The 16,619-nt window shown below is 38.2% G+C and overlaps 1 protein-coding gene across 3 annotated transcripts in view; it reads right to left on the bottom strand.

The window, feature by feature from the left end:
- Positions 1-16,619, bottom strand: part of RSPO2 (R-spondin 2) — a 158,606-nt gene that overhangs the window by 41,048 nt on the left and 100,939 nt on the right. For 2 of the 3 annotated variants that reach the window (XM_060116204.1, XM_060116203.1), the window contains one exon: positions 15,032-15,220. In XM_060116204.1, coding sequence (XP_059972187.1) covers positions 15,032-15,220 — 189 coding nt within the window. The remainder of the gene's footprint in view (positions 1-15,031; positions 15,221-16,619) is intronic. The other variant, XM_060116205.1, reaches the window with a different exon arrangement.

The following is a 16,619-nucleotide window of genomic DNA, read 5'->3' on the forward strand; positions in this document are numbered from 1 at the left end:
GCCCGTGCTCCACCACAGGAGAGGCCACTGCAATGAGAAGACTACGCACCACAACGAAGAGTAGCCCCTGCTCACCGCAACTAGAGAAAGCCTGCGCGCAGCAATGAAGACCTGATGCAGCCATAAATAAATAAATAGATAGATAGATAAATAAATAATTCTATAGTAACTTTAGGGAATCAACTCAAACCAGAAAACTGAGATAAGTAAAAAATAATCTCCAAGTGTCCAAAAAGCAGCCCCAGTCTCCTCAAGAACACTTGAGGGTGGTTGGGTTGTCCATGGTTACTGAATAAAAGCAGTCTGTCTCTTCCAATTCCACATCCAACACACATTGAAGCCCCGGGGACGGCAGAAGGTTGCTGGCGTCCTATGTTAAGATGGGAAAATATACTGGCCAAACAGCTAAATGTCCTATTTCAGACTATGTGAACATTCTGAAAACCCTATTGCAGCACCATTACCTAAAGCCCACACCTCTTGAAATTCTGGCATTATAATGATCTCTGAAGAGATACAACAATGGTATTACCTAATTTAATCACATAAGAGTTCAACAAGTTTAATTTCCTCTGCATCATAAGTATCAGAAATTAAGATTTAAATTTAGGAGTCTTTTGACTCAATTCTATTTTTTTTTTTTTTGTCTGCATTGGGTCTTCGTTGCTGCGCACGGGCTTTCTCTAGTTGTGGTGAGCGGGGGTTACTCTTCATTGTGGTGTGTGGGCTTCTCACTGTGGTGGCTTCTCGTTGCAGAGCACAGGCTCTAGAGCACAGGCTCAGTAGTTGTGGTGCATGAGCTTAGTTGTTCCACAGCATGCGGGATCTTCCCGGACCAGGGCTCAAACCCGTGTCCCTGCATTGGCAGGCAGAATCTTAACCATTGCACCACCAGAGAAACCCCTGACTCCAAAATTCTTTAATCCTTTACAGCACTGGCTTTGTAGCCTAAAATATCACTAGGAAGTACAATTTAAAAGCTCAATTGTTTCCTTGGTTGACAAAATGAAATATCATCTTGTATTTAAAATACTAAAAAAATTTTGTCCTCCTTAGAAAAATCCACATAATGGGACACCAAAGCTTTTTTTTTGGTCAACAGGAAAATTATTTCTCTAAGTTCATGGGTGAAGTAGTTTTGACTAATAGCTAATTCTGATTTTATCGTTACTAAAAGGAACAGATGCTAAAACATTTTTTAAAAAGTCTGAATGAGTGGACAGCTAGTTCTGAAACAAAGGTACAAAATGAACTTCAGTTGTGTTTGTTTTTGTATTCGAGCTATGTTTGTTTCTCACTGGACTTCTATCTCCAGTAGCAGACAAATGCACTAGTTTTCTTGGTATGGAAAATGCCAGCATTAAAGCCAAATAAAGTTGAGTTTAAGATAATTACACGAGATTTCATCAAAGCAACTTGGCACTCATCAAAATTCAATCCCAGTTAGCTGATGAGATTTCATCAGGCTGCTTAAGAAGCAGGGAAATAAACAAAAGGAGAGACAATGAAAACAATGTGACAGCTGTCAAACAAAATGCCAAGCACAACATTGAACGCTTCCCTAAATGCAGTGCTGAAACCACTAATTCTCATCCCCACCACACAGACACACGTACGCGTGTGTACAAGAATAAATGACCACATATTTTGAATTTTCAATCATCTTTCATTGTGCTTTCATTGCATAATACTGATTGTGGAATCATTTGTTACCAAGTACTAAAGTTGCATAAAAGATGAACATCTTAAGGGCTGTACAGTTAAAAAAAAGTTTTAAAATATGGGTGCTTAAGAGGTCACCTCCCTTGTTTGAACTCCTTTAAGCAAGTTCTTAATAAATGTAAGCTATTATAAAAGGAATGGTTCAAATTATGCTACTACCAATGTTACAGTTTTGCAACTAGATATGCTCACATGTCATCCACCTGGTGGAAAATTTCACATAGTGGTTCTTGGGCTATACAGGTCTTATGTTTCTGATAAAGTAGAAGTAAACTGGTAACGGCAACACAGTGCATTGCTTCAAACAGGGCTACAGAAGTTAGCAAAATAACTCAATTCAAATCATATCTGATGACTGTATTAGGTCAATCTGTGCACTTAGAGCTGACAATTATACCAAATAGAGGAAGGTCTGAAATGCTACAGACACTTGACATTTGAAGCAGAAATTACTTTAAATTACTCAAGCTAGCAATACCACTCTCAACATGAAAATACAAGAATACTACAAGAAATCTTTGCACACATGTAAGACATGCATATGGTATCCTTCTACAGGTTTTGATATAAGATGAAAAGAAGAGAGGAAGAAAGGAATGGGAGTCTACACAATATCTATCTTCCAGGGATTAGCACTAGTTACTTTTTACCCTTTCATTTCATCAGAGGTTTATTTCCTCTAGAATTTTCAAGCAACAGATAGTTTGGAAAGTAGATTTTTCTATATGTAGATATTTTTGAAAATAGATGCTTCATATCAGCCAAACTCTGTTGTACATTTTCTATGTATAAGTCCAAGATAATAATCAAAGACTTATTACTAATTCAAGTCTCTAGTTTTTGGTTATTATCTTGGACTAGACATTCTAATAACTAAATTAAGACTATCAATGACAAAATGACCCTAGGACTGTTTCACCAAAAAGTGAGCAGAAAAGATGTAAGACCTGCCAGCATTTTCTCCTAGGAGCAAGGGAAGATAATACCTACTGAATAAAAATGTTAAAGAGGCAGCTCAAGACGAAACAAAGTTGTGTTTGGAGCATATCATGTGCTTGTCCATCTTATACCATATTTAACTGTACATAATTTGTATACCAAAATGAATAACTGTAAACAAGTTAAAGGGAGGATTTGGGGTTTTTTATTGGTTCATCATAAAATCTTGCAGAGTCAACCATAAAAAGTAGATACATTGTTGAATCAGTCTGAGCTAAGTTTCATACCACTATTTGGAGGAAAACAATGCAAAAAAAAAGGGCCAATCACTACAGAGAATATGTACACAAAAACATGAAAACCCTAGCTGCGGTACCTCTGAAGGATTCCCAGAAATTACTACAGGTTGAACAATAAAGAGGCTGTATGGGAGAAAGCTCTAGGTTTGATGTCTAAGCAAGAAACAAGCTTTGCCTTTATCTTCTATCATTACCATGGGGAATTCACTCAGCCTCTCTGCACCTTAGCTTCTGACATGTAAAGGAAGGGATGTAAATGAATGCAACTTAAAGTTTTGTTTTAGAGAAAGACATGCTTCTTTTTCCCCAAAGGAAAACTCGTACGGAAACCCCAAAACGGGGACTTCCCTGGTGGTCCAGTGGCTAAGACTCCATACTCCCAATGCAGGGGCTTGGGTTCGACCCCTGGTCAGGGAACTAGATCCCACATGCATGCCACAACTAAGAGCTAACATGATGCAACTAAGACCTGGCACAGCCTAAATAAATAAATAAATATTAAAAAGAAAAAGAAACCCCAAAACGTAAAAAAGAAGAAAAGAAAGCTACTCTCATTCACCCAGGGTGAGGGGCCAGATCCTTACCTGCTGGGCCTCCTCCCCACAAGCCATGAAACAAGCCACACACCATGAAATCCTGAATAGAATTAGTTTGACCACTCTTGGATCTACATCTAGAGATTTCTTCCCTTTTATGGATCCTACCCTCTCCTCAAGATTAAATGACTGATACATATGGGTTTAAGAAATTGAATTCCCATAGCAAAAATGTCTTTAGGTACAGTGAAGCAACACACATTACTGTATCTGTTATACATCTGTAACCACATTCCTAACTTTATGCTTATTACTCTCTTATGACGTAGGTAGCTAGTTCACTTGCTATAAGCTATGTGCCATATGCTAGACCCATGCTTCTTGAATAACTACATACCTGAACTTGAGGTTTGCAAATGAATCATCATAAATGAGGAGAAACTGTCTCCTCCCTGTGGCAATTCTTCAGTCAGTCTCAAATTTTTCTGGCACTGGTTAATCCATGAGGCTCAATTTAGTAACTATTAATTTTGAAGTATTTGCTGAGTTCACTTCTCTTTATTTCTACTCCTTTTGCCCTAATTTCCCCCCTTTTGCTTCCTGACACATACATTATATCAAGTAGATTCTCCATGTTTACATATATGGCAGCATATATACATCCCATTTTTCCACGTTTTTGCTCATTTGATCTTCTCCCTTTACCCTCTACTCATTTTCACTTAGTCAAATCCTCCCATGATTCCAGGTCTATACTCTGAATGCATCACCTCTTCAGCCACTATTAACCTTTTCTAGTCATACTGCAACCTTCATCCCATTCAATATTTGAGGCTTGCTCTCTCCTAGCCCCTACGCTAATCAGGACACTCAATGGCTGTCCAAGCCATTTCTAGAACTCACTGTTTCAATTTTACCACCTAGATTACACTGTAAATGAGTTGAAATGAGTTTAACTTTGAATACGTTGACACATCTGTTAGCTGGAATGCAAATTAACCTACACTCCCTCTGCCTACCAAAGGCTATTACAATCTTCTAGGTAAAGAGAATAAAAAGGCTTCAAGCCAAGTAGAGACAATAGAAATCAAAATGAATGAACAGTGGAGAAACAGGACTGGGTGAGCAGTTATTTTAAAAAGATAAAATAATAACAACCCACATTTTCTGATCCTTGATTCTGTGCAAGGCAAGGTATGAATGATGTTTCTTAATCCTCTTAGCAATCCTATGAAGTAGGCATCTGTTATTATCTTCCAAATATAGATACTGAAGCTTAGAGAGATTAAATAAACTTCTCAAGTTTGCATACTTTTTAGGTGGTTGAGCAAAGATCTGAGACCTAATTTGTCTGAATGCAAGGAAGAGATTCAAAGGTGGGGTTGAGGTCCTGGGTAACTGGGAGGCTAGTGATGCCTTTAGAAAGGATAGCCATCCCCAGAAAAATAAGATCTTGAAAGGATAGTAAGGTATGTTTCAGCTACGCTTGGTTTGACATGCTGGCAAGATCTCTAAGGAAGATGCCCATCAACAGCCAGAACTGTGGGACTGGGGCCCAAATGGAAGATGAGTCACATCTGAACGAGAGCATGAAGAGGTAAGAGTTAGCCATGGGAAGAATGGAAAATATAGCAGAATTCACAATGGAATTACAACAAAATGTAGCAGAATAATAAAAATTCACCTATTTGCATACATGCTCATTTACTCCTCACAATAATCCTGTGACATATTATTATCCCCATTTCATAAATGACTAAGCTTTGGGAAATTAAGTAACCTGACCAATGCCATTCAACTGATATGTGACCAAGACCAATATGTATCAAATTTATAACTCTTTCCACTATTTTTTCATACTGTTTTTTCCAATATACACTCATTCACTGTCACCAAAGGGATAAAACAGAAGCTTGATGACTATTTGTCAAAGATAGCCAAGTGTGTCTTGGGGGCTTGGAGGGTTAAAGGATTAGGGGGAACAAATACATGAGATATTGTTTCCCACCACACACCACAAACACCACAAATTGATAACTATACCTGCACCCAAAATTTAACTCAGACTCCTTCTCAACCCAGTGTTCCAGGCAGCTGCTAGTAAACGACACGCTAGATAAAAACATCTTAGGTTATACAACCGACATTGGGTCTTGTAGGATCATTTTCATCCTTGACCTGAATAATATTTAATTTGTGTACTTTAAATTGTCAGAGTATTCCAAGCTGGCTGGTAAATGAAACCCATTAAAAGGTTAACATCATAAGCTAGAAAATAGGGGATAATACATCCAAGGGTCTTGGTAATGGCAAATGGAAGCAGCAGTTAGAAAGCAAATATAGTTCAGTTAGGGTGAATGCAAAATGTGTCTAGATTTTTAAAAATAAACTGAACTAATACAAACTGGGGAATGGCTTGGCTTAGAAAGTTGGCGGAAAAAGATTTAAGTGTCACAGTGGACTGCAAGTCAAGGCAAAATCCTGCGCTCTTTAGAAAAGCAAGCATTACAGAAAAATGCATAAACATCAGAACCCAGAAGTATTCTCTGGTAATTCTCCCAAACTCAGGCTCTGCTTAACGCTCTGCTCCAAATCGGGGACATGCAAGTTACCTTCCTCCATACATCTTACCGACACACCCCTCAGTCACTTCCACCTTCAATCAGTGTTCCACTAAAATACTTCCATGCCCCACTGTGTTCAAGGTAAAATTCAAAATCCTGTCCTTTCCATAGAGGTGCTTCACGCACTCAGTTTTCAACTTACATTTCTGCTGTGAGCTGCTATGACTGCCATTCTCAAAGTCTGAGTTCCAGCCAGGCTCTTGGGCTTATCCTCCCTTGGACACAAGAGGTACTCTTTGGCATCTACATCTTTTCCCCAAAAGGTTCTGTCTCAAATCATCTCCCTTTTTTAACATGTTTTCCACCCACCTCTCCTAATATGTTTTGCTCTTCAGGAAGCATCCCCTAGCCACAACAGCTGAAACAGGATACTTCTCATATCATTTCATGGCCTAAAATGATACTTACATTTACAAATTCAATTTTGCTTCTTTTGTTATTTTGTAATGTGCATTTTCTTCATCCCTAACTAGACTGTAAACTTTTGTTTCTATCACTCCCCACTGCCAATTTGCCCATTTCTTTAAAACCTGATTTAAATAATTGATTTGCTGAACCTGTAGATGTGGCCATGGAAAACTCATAGATTGCATTCGAAGCTCAGCTTCATCGCTTAATACCTGAATTATATTGGGGAAGTAGATTCGAAACAGGAATTAGAAGGCAGCTTGTAAAATATTTTAATAAAGTCAATTCAACTCAGTAAGCAATACTGAAATTGCAGTATTCATATAAATGTGTGTGCCATGTATATATGTGTGTATATGTATATATATGTAGGTATACATCCATAAATGCATACATGTATGTGTGCATGTGTATCTATTCATGTTTGTGTACATGTATGTGTATATATGTGCTGTGTGTGAAATCACATGGTGATTTTCTCTTCAAAAGCTGTTATTAAATTGATACTGTATTTTATAAGTAATCATTCATTTTAAATTAAGGTAGAATCATATCCATGTTTTCCCTTTGCCTGGTAGGAAACCCAAGGCCAAATTTTTGGCCCAATTATTTCAACCAACACATACTCATATGGTCTATTTTCCTTGTCAATCCTGAGCTCCTATTCTAAGTTTTTCCTAGTTCTGATCTTTTAAAATTTGTTTTGCTTTGTTTTGTTTTAGCATGTTATCAAATACTTTTTACATTAACTTATCATTAAATCATTTGAGTAATGGGCAGTCTATAAGGGTATAATACCAATTATTAAATGTCTCTTGACTATGCAAGTTCAAGTATTTTACTCCTCATTTCCAAAGTCCTCAAATACAAGAAAATAATGCTGACACAGAGAATATTAGGCCCAAGTATTATATAAAGAGTCAATTGTAAAGCAAAATCTACTGCCCTTACATTTTTAGTTTAAATTATAATAAAGTTTGCTACCTGAACCTTTTGCCCCTCTGTGCTGCACAAAGTAATTTTGTCGTCTTAACCACTTCTGTATGATGACAACATGAATCGCTCTGGGATTTGAGTAGAACTCTGTCATTATTTCCATGAAAATGTTTTCTTTCTGCCTCCTAATCCTGGAGGATATCCACAAGTCCAACTCTAGGTCAATCCAGTAGCTGGAGAAGTATTTACAGGAAATCTCAATGAGCAAACAGCCTGCGCTCTTTTTATCAACACCATTTATAGATCCCAGAGAAGTGGGAGGTGTCTGATGAGGAAAATAAGTTGTTCCAAGAAATCATTAGGGGTTTATACTTGAGACCGTCTTATCTCATAAGGAAAAAAAAAGTCCCCTGTAAGAGGAGGAAAAAAAAAAATCTACCACTGACACCATGTGTGTCCTATTAAAGTTGTTTTTATTTTAGAGTGTTGTAAAAATTGTTTTATATATTTTATATTAAGATCAGAGTAGCTTACTGCTGGGTAGAATTCATAAAAGAAAGGCTCCTTTGGAATTTTCCTGACCTTGCCTGGTTACACATAGACTGTCAGGCCTTCAGTGGCATATGTAGTTGAGAAATCCTTTTTACAAGTACCCATAAAAGAGACTAGTACATGTTGCTCCAGACTACAGTTAAGTGGGGCTAAGTAGAGATTCCAGATGGGAAGCTGTAGAGACTGGCACAGAGGTGTGGGTTCGCTCACTCACTCCCTGGTCCCTCCGACAAGCAAGCCTGGCACCAGGACAGGATCAAAATGCAACTGGGAGAAGAGGTTGTCTTATATGCCCTCCGTCAGCCTCCATGTGATGGGTGCTTGGCACACCCTTGGATTTCTATGTCTAAGTCCAAGATTGCACCTCATCTTGCCCTCTCTAGACTTTCCATGAACTCCCATGCACAGCACATCAGGGCCCACTTTTCTGCTCCTCCATTTCCTCAGACCCTTACCCTCTGAAATGTGAGAATCAGAAAATCTGAAAGAAATCATTGCTAAAAACAAACAAACAAACACAAAAACAAAAAATACCACCACCACCAGGTGCCCATAGTTATCCCCTACCCACTTTCCCAGAAATAAGTAAAAAAATTTTAAAAGTAGTTGGGGGCAGGGCCGCAAGTGAGGGGATACATCCCAAGACACTGCCTAAAGGCTCATTGTTAAGACAGATGAGGCAGGAATTTCAGATACTTTAGCTACTGAGAGAAATGTTTGGGAGCAGGTGGATCTTTGTTAAACCTCAGTTTTATATGATAATCATACATTTACATTTAAGATGTGGCTGCTTATGAATGACTGTCCCAGTTTATAATCACTATAAAATAAACATTACCATTCGCTGCCGTGTGTCCAGAGTACCTGGGAAATAGTACAATTTGCTTAATTCATAGTGACTAACGCAAATCACTGATTTGAAAGGAAACAAAATATTTAGCATAGCAAAGAGGGAACAAAAATTCCCCTCTTTTAGATGCTCTCTTATTCATATAAAAATTTCAATATCTACATTCCTGACAACTCTGAAAGTTTCAAAAGAAAAGAGGTTTTTCTCTTATCCTCTCTCTTCCAAACTACTCTTGAGGTTGGCATGTATAAAACAGACCACATAAATTGCAACTCAAATGTAAACAAAATGTAGAGAAATAAAGAACATATGTCTAAAGCATATTTTCTTGACCCTATCCTACTGAAAATGTGCTTATTTCCTGCTCTTGGTTTAATCCATCACAATCTACAACCATCTTTAGTTATAGTATCTAATACCTAATCCACATGTTGCTGTCAGTTTATATACAGAAAACAAAAATTGGAGAGGTCTTATTACTATTGCCTTTTGAAAAGTAGATGCTTGCAGAGATTCTGGTTCTAAGTTGCTAAATAGTATTTTCTTTTGTATCCGACCAAGTTAAAAGCCACTTAAAAAAAAAAAAGTAGATGCTGGTCAAGTAATGTCACATAAGAGGAGTGAGTTGTTTTCAAATTGAAATCGTAGGTAGGGGCAGTTTTTATATTTAAATTGTAGCACAATCCTGAGAAAATACTACGAAAATACAACGAGGGGGCTTCCCTGGTGGCGCAGTGGTTGGGAGTCCGCCTGCCGATGCAGGGGACACGGGTTCGTGCCCCGGTCCGGGAGGATCCCACATGCCGCAGAGCGGCTGGGCCCGTGAGCCATGGCCGCTGAGCCTGCGCGTCCGGAGCCTGTGCTCCGCAACGGGAGAGGCCACAGCAGTGAGAGGCCTGCGTACCGCAAAAAAAAAAAAAAAAAAAAAAAAAATACAAGGGCTTAAAGAATTGCACCATATTATTACTAACACCTGCAGTATTGTGAGCTGAGGCAGCCACGAGCAAAAGAGACAGAAAGCTATCTGACCATCTGTCAAAGCATCACCTAAAGTACTTTAGCAGTCTGATTGCTTAGATGGGTCAGAAAGAGAAAGGGCATTCCAGACACGGAGCTACTAAACGTGAGGGAGGGGCTCAGAGCCCCAAGGCTCCTGGGCAGCCAGAGAGCAAGAGGGCAGAGAGGAGTGCTGGGTGTGGCTCCACCAGGACAGCCTCAGGGGCAGGGCCACTATGAAAGACTGTGGATGGAAAGAATAATCTTGAAATCACATTTTTTTTCCCACAACAAATTGAGGACCAAAGATACTAAAATTACAGAAGAAGATGGCCTTAGTAGGAATGGCTGAAGCAAAGCAAAGCCAGTGGGCTCAACACTTCGGCATTTATGAAATGACCTTTGGGGTATGTTTCACGAGCTATTTCAAGTGGGAGGACATTGGGAGGGGGTGGTGATTGCAGAGTGTCATGTTTTTAAAAAATATTTGTAAAACAAAGTAAAATGATGCATTGGGGTGCAGGGAGAGACCGTTTAAAGTCAGCTACTTCGATGTTGGACAGCCATAGCTTTTATCTTTGAATTTTATGATAAGGAACAAGGAAAAGGTACAGGAAAACTTGAGTTTCCTGGGCAAGATATTGGTCCTACTCTTGGCTTTACCATTAATAACTTGCTACATCTCCATGGACCAGGCAGAGCCTCCTGGATCTCAGCTCCTTCCTCTTCCCTAGTATGTAATGGAAGATCAATGATGTTCATAAAACATAGCCATTGAGTCAAGAGCTAAAAAATCTTTCCCTTAGGTCTTCAAAAGATCTCCTTCATTCAGATCTCTGATCAAACATCACTCCCTCAATTTCCCTGAGCACCCTACATAATACACTCCCAATCCAATCTTTCACTAGCTCCTTACCCTGCTTTATTTTTCTTCACATAGCTCCCATCTCCACATGAAATTATGCACTCATCCACTTTTTTATTGCCATGATCTCACTAGAAAAAACACTGTAAGAACTTTGAGCAATATCGTGCCTAGACCAATGATTGGTACACAGCATTGCTCAATAAACACCTGATGAATAAATTAAAATTAGCTATCATGGGACTTTACATATGGGACAGAATATTTCAAGTTGAGGTGGTGTTGGCCAATCCTGTGAAAGACTACTGTCACCTCCAAATGACATTCCCACCAACCCCCGCTCCCTGTACGTGAACGTTTTCCAACTTTGTACCTCAACAACCATGATTTTGTTCTTCCATTTGTCATTTAAATTTCATCATAGCATGTTTATATTTTTCTATTAATATATTGTCTAATGTACAACATAGTCCAGAGTTGAAAGTTCTTCCATTTAAAACTGTAAGTTAGGGAATTCCCTGGTAGTCCAGCGGTAGGGACTCTGCACTTTCACTGCTGAAAGGGTGCAGGTTCAATCCCTGGTCTCGGAACTAAGATCTTGCAAGCCGCGTGGTGTGGCCGAAAAAAAAATTTTTTTTAAGTAATAATAGGGCTTCCCTGGTGGCGCAGTGGTTGGGAGTCCGCCTGCCGATGCAGGGGATGCAGGTTCGTGCCCCAGTCCGGGAAGATCCCACATGCCGCGGAGCAGCTGGGCCTGTGAGCCATGGCCGCTGAGCCTGCGCGTCTGGAGCCTGTGCTCCACAATGGGAGATGCCACAACAGTGAGAGGCCCGCGTACCACCAAAAAAAAAAAAAAAAAAAAAAGTAATAATAAAGCTGCAGGTTATATATTAATAGAATAACTTGGTCCCAACAGGATGAATTCTATTAGTGTGCTCAGGGTGGGAGGGAGGGAGTGAAGACAGTTACATCTGCTGTGAGTACAGTCTTCATTTTTAGTAGTCTGTTCTTTTTTCCCTTGTTTCCTACACTCATTGTTCAATTGTTTTTCCTCTAACTCATTGTCAGTCTTTCCCTCTTTCCCATTGTCTTTTACCATCCCCTCCTCTTTCTTTCTCCATCCTCCTGCTATCTTGGCAGCTAAAGCATAGGTCATATGCAGACTTTACAAGAGTCTTGCTCAGTCTTTGAGGGTTCACTATCTGTGAAAAGGAAGGAGGAGGAAGGAAGAGGATGAAAGCTGCCAAATGTAAAAGGCTTGGCAAATGCACAGTACAGCTACTGGAAAAGTGGTCAGTTCTTGGTCGTAAAACAATGCTCTTGGGCTTACAGTTCTCTTCCTCACCCTTCACATAACAACCACAAAACCTACCCATATCTTTTGGCAATTAGTCGTAGAGTCATTGGATTTTAGGACTGGACTGGATCTTAGAGATTGCCTACCTCAATACCCTCAATTTAAAATGAGGAAATAGAGGCCAAGAGAGGTTAAGTGACTTGCCAAGGGTCATAGAATTAATGAGTTGACATGGGGCAGAGACCCAGATCTCCTGATCACCAGACCGGAATCCTGAAGGGTGAGAGTCAGAAAAGCCCAAGGTACTCCACAGATTATGTCATCAGAAATGAAAGAAAAGATAACTAATCAAGAAAAGTTTGGAAATGAACAGTAACTTCAAGTCATACATCAATCCATGACTTAAGACATTTCCAAATATTCTTTCACTGTTTAAAAGCAAATAAGCATACAATAATTAAGGAAAAATAGGCAAAAGCATTACGCTGTTGTTTTAAAATCTTACAGCCATTTATTGTCTCATTTCTAATAGTTTTCAGTGTAATATCTTATATACTTAGGACTACTCCATTTCGCTGACCTCTAACTTATGGCTTCCAGTAATGAAAAGCAGCTGATTTTAATGTGCCCATGCTCCAGTGTGAAGGAGGCTAAGGCTGCGTTTGTGTGCAATCAGGTTAAGATTGGCTCCAACAGGAGAAAAATCCATACATATGTTGAAAAGATCTGAAAAATGCCTGTATTCCCAACCTGATTACGACTTACATTTTTGCATGGTTTGTCAAAGCAGATCACCGAAATCAAGTCAAGATGTAAAATGGGATAAAGTGGTTTTCTTCTCTATTCTTCCATTAATCCCCGTGACCTATTGAAGAAAGGAACTTTTTCCTCTCTCACCTGAGGCAAGGTGGGATACTCCACTGGAAGTTATGCCAATTTTTGTCAATTGGTGCTCAATTTCCAAAATTAACTTTCTAGTTTTCATTTCCTACATTTGTAAATAGAAGTTATTTTATTGCAGAGTCATTTTCCATTTCTATCAACAATCCTATGTTAGTTCCCTTTTTTAAAACATAAAACAAATTCCAATATAACTTTTTAAACCTACTAACTTTAAAGTTTACTTAAAAATTGAATTTATTAAACTGAATATGTAGATACAGGGATTAGAGCAATAGCTGGTCTCTCCTAATGTCTATCCTAATAAATAATACTTGGTAAAACCTAAATGTAAATTAAATAAGAGTTCATTGCTGGTTCACTTGTCAAAAAGATAATATTAACAGATGATACATAAACATTTGTTTTGACATAATTTTAATTGCTGACAGTGTCAGGTTATTATCTATTAAGACAATGCACTGTTGCTTGAAGCATAAAAAATAAAAATGCAATAAACATTACAGGTTAAAAATTTAGCTGTTACCTACAAAATTCTCAAACAAGACTGGGGCTAAGTCAAAATAGTTTCAGAGGGGAGGGGAACGTGCTGGCTCTTGTTACACATAAGCATGTTTGTTATAGTAGCATTTTCAGGTTAATTTTTGCTATTAACGTAAACCACAATTGGGGGACCACGTTGCTGGAAGAGGAATGGGGGGGTAGTTATATAAACAATATACAACAAAGAAAGTCTTTATTTCCAATACCTGAATACATCAGGTTTGTTTTTAGGTACAAGGTTGCAGGTTAAATGCTCTCAGCTATCCAAGAAGTGGCTTATTAGTTTTGTAAGAAAATATTTTCTTATATTTTGACTGAAAAATACCCAGTTTAACTGAACAAAACCATCCTTGTTAGTGAAAAGCAGACCCAAAAAAACTTTGTTTCAAAGACTCAGCAAAGAAAAGCAAAACTAATTCAAGAGGAAAAGCTGCCTTCCTAATAGTAGCTTCTGAATCTGGATCTAATAGTTCTCAAAGGCCGACTGGAGTCTTCAAGTCTTAAGTTTTGTCTTCTTCCATGGATCATAGACATTCTCTATGAGGCAGCATAATATGGATATAAATCCATTCTAAGCAGATATATGTTCCCTCTCTGGGCTATAGCCACGAAGCTGAAAAGCTATGCCCCAACAGCGAGATCGAAAGCAAACAAAAGTTCTGACTGTTTCATGGGGCAATTTTCTAAACACAACTTTCTTTTTTGCTTTCCTACTTTGTGCACTAGAAAAATCCTAACTTCATCTTTGGCAATGCGGCATCCGCTAGTGATAAAATAAATAGTAACAAGAGATTATGCTTTCAGAAGCACAGCATCAGCGCTAAGAACTGCATTTCAACATACTGACTCGGCTCCAGCCAGCACCTGAGCTATGTACACTTCTCCTAATTTGTAAGTGGGCCTAATCCTGTTATTACAGAATAATTACTACAAATCAGCACAATTACTACAAAGACACAAATAAACATACACATACCAGTAGCTGTTTTCCACAAATTATTATCAAAACAAAGAGAACTGGCTAATTGTGGTAACATTAAGACAATGTTTATTCCTCTCAGTGTTTGGGCAAGTTTATTTTAAGTTGTCATCTTCAACTAGTAATGATACAGATGATTTTACAGATTCCATAAACCTTTCTAATCTAAACTGTTCTCAACTGAAAGTTGGCTACTTCTCTTAGAGCAAAGGCCTGATTTCATAAGAACTGGCTTTTATGGTACATTAGCAAAAAATAAAGAAAAGTAAAAAACCAGCACACACACACACACACACACACACACACACACACACACACTTTTAGAAATCTCATTTTAAAAGCTCATTTGTAATGTAGTCTTCTAAATTATTTTCAAGGTACCATGAAATTAAATATTCATTCTTAAATATTTACATTCTTCACAATTTAAGCATTCGTCTCTAAGGAAGTATAATGTGGAATATTCTCACCAATGTTATTATCAGGTTTCCCTCATGGATAAATACTTTTTTGGGAGCGAGAGTGATTAGACAGGAGGAGAATTCAGAAAGCACACAGCCCACAATAGGGATTATCTGAACTCACCTCCTGGACAGTGCCTCACGGCCATCTTACATCTCCTGGATTCAGCGATCGTTGGACATGGTATCGTGTCTTTTGCTGGCTTTTTAACAATTTGCCGTGTTCTGGTTTCCAGACCCCACTTAAATCCACATGTGCGATTATTTCTGCTACAAGTTCCCCATTCACTCCAATGGCCAACCTCACATCCTTCTAATAGAGAGAAAACAAACACAGATGACAACTCGGTATACATTTCTCCACCATCACCAAATTTACATAGCAGTGTTTCTCTAACTCCCCCACCTTCAGATACCAAAAATGAAGTTGTACAGCCCACAAGACCTGTATACACCTTTCAGGAACTTTAACTCTTTGAATTATGGAGTTATAGATAAAAGTAAATAACTGCCACATAAGTACTTTAAAAATTACTACTATTTGTCTTAGTTCATTTTTTGAAGGGATGCTACTGGTCCATTCTAAAGACATTGAAATATATAACCTTTAAAACTTTCAACAGCTAAAACCTACAGTAAAAGATACTCTTTTCATACCATGACAGGACACAAAATTTTACAGGTTAATTCTGCATGCCCCACCCTGAAATTCACAAGTGTGTTAGTTTTATTTTGGAAGTAAGTATATGATGATAGGGAGTGTTTCGCATTTTCTGATTGTCTCAATTCTTTTAAAAGGTGTCTTACACCATAGTATATATTTCTTACTCCCTAAATTGATACTGCACATTACCATAGTTTGAAAAGTAAACAAATATGGTCAGATATTTGAAAATGTATGTTTTGCCTAGATATGTAAGCTTTCAGCATCCCCTTCTGTAAGTTCATATAGTGGAAAAGTATGTTACTCTCCAATACCCTGTGATGAGAGGAATGGGAGGAGATAAAAGCATAAAAATATGCAAAGTTAAACCTCCTCATCAAATTCACCATTAAAAACCCCATCACACTAGCAGATGAGGACTCAGGCCTAGGGTCCACACACCATTAGTATTTCCACATTCCAGATCTCAGCAGGCATCATAGGAACTCTTAGATTTTTCAAAGCTATTTAAGATTTTTATTTAGGGGAATGCATAGGAATCTATGGTTAATTTGTTAATAGTTAAGGGTTTCATAAGCATTTCCACTGAACATTTGTAATAGGTGTGGGTCTTGCCTCTCAAAAGCGAATTCAACGTTTTGAATATGCTCTTCTAGTGACCTTCTTATTTTTCAGTAAGGTGTTGCCTGTATGCATGTATTAACTCACACATATATAGGAATATATGCACACATTTCTTCAAAAACCTCTCATTTAAATGTGTTCTCTGCAAGCTCCCAAATACATAATTACAGACTACTTCAAAATTTCTGCAGGGAAAATGTTCTCAATTTAAGTCTCCATTTTAAAGAGATGGAAAGCCTCATTTAGAATACATTGCTCTGTTGTACACCATATCAGATGTATAACATGTCAAATAAAATTCAGGCATGGCAGAGGTGGGAGTGGTGAAGATGCCATCACACCTAAGATTAGATTGAGGCATTTATCAAAACATAAGTACTGACAGATCTTTACCTTTTAATCAGTGGTATAAAATTACCGAAGT

The sequence above is a fragment of the Mesoplodon densirostris genome, chromosome 13, assembly GCF_025265405.1.
Source record: "Mesoplodon densirostris isolate mMesDen1 chromosome 13, mMesDen1 primary haplotype, whole genome shotgun sequence".
NCBI lineage: Eukaryota > Metazoa > Chordata > Mammalia > Artiodactyla > Ziphiidae > Mesoplodon > Mesoplodon densirostris.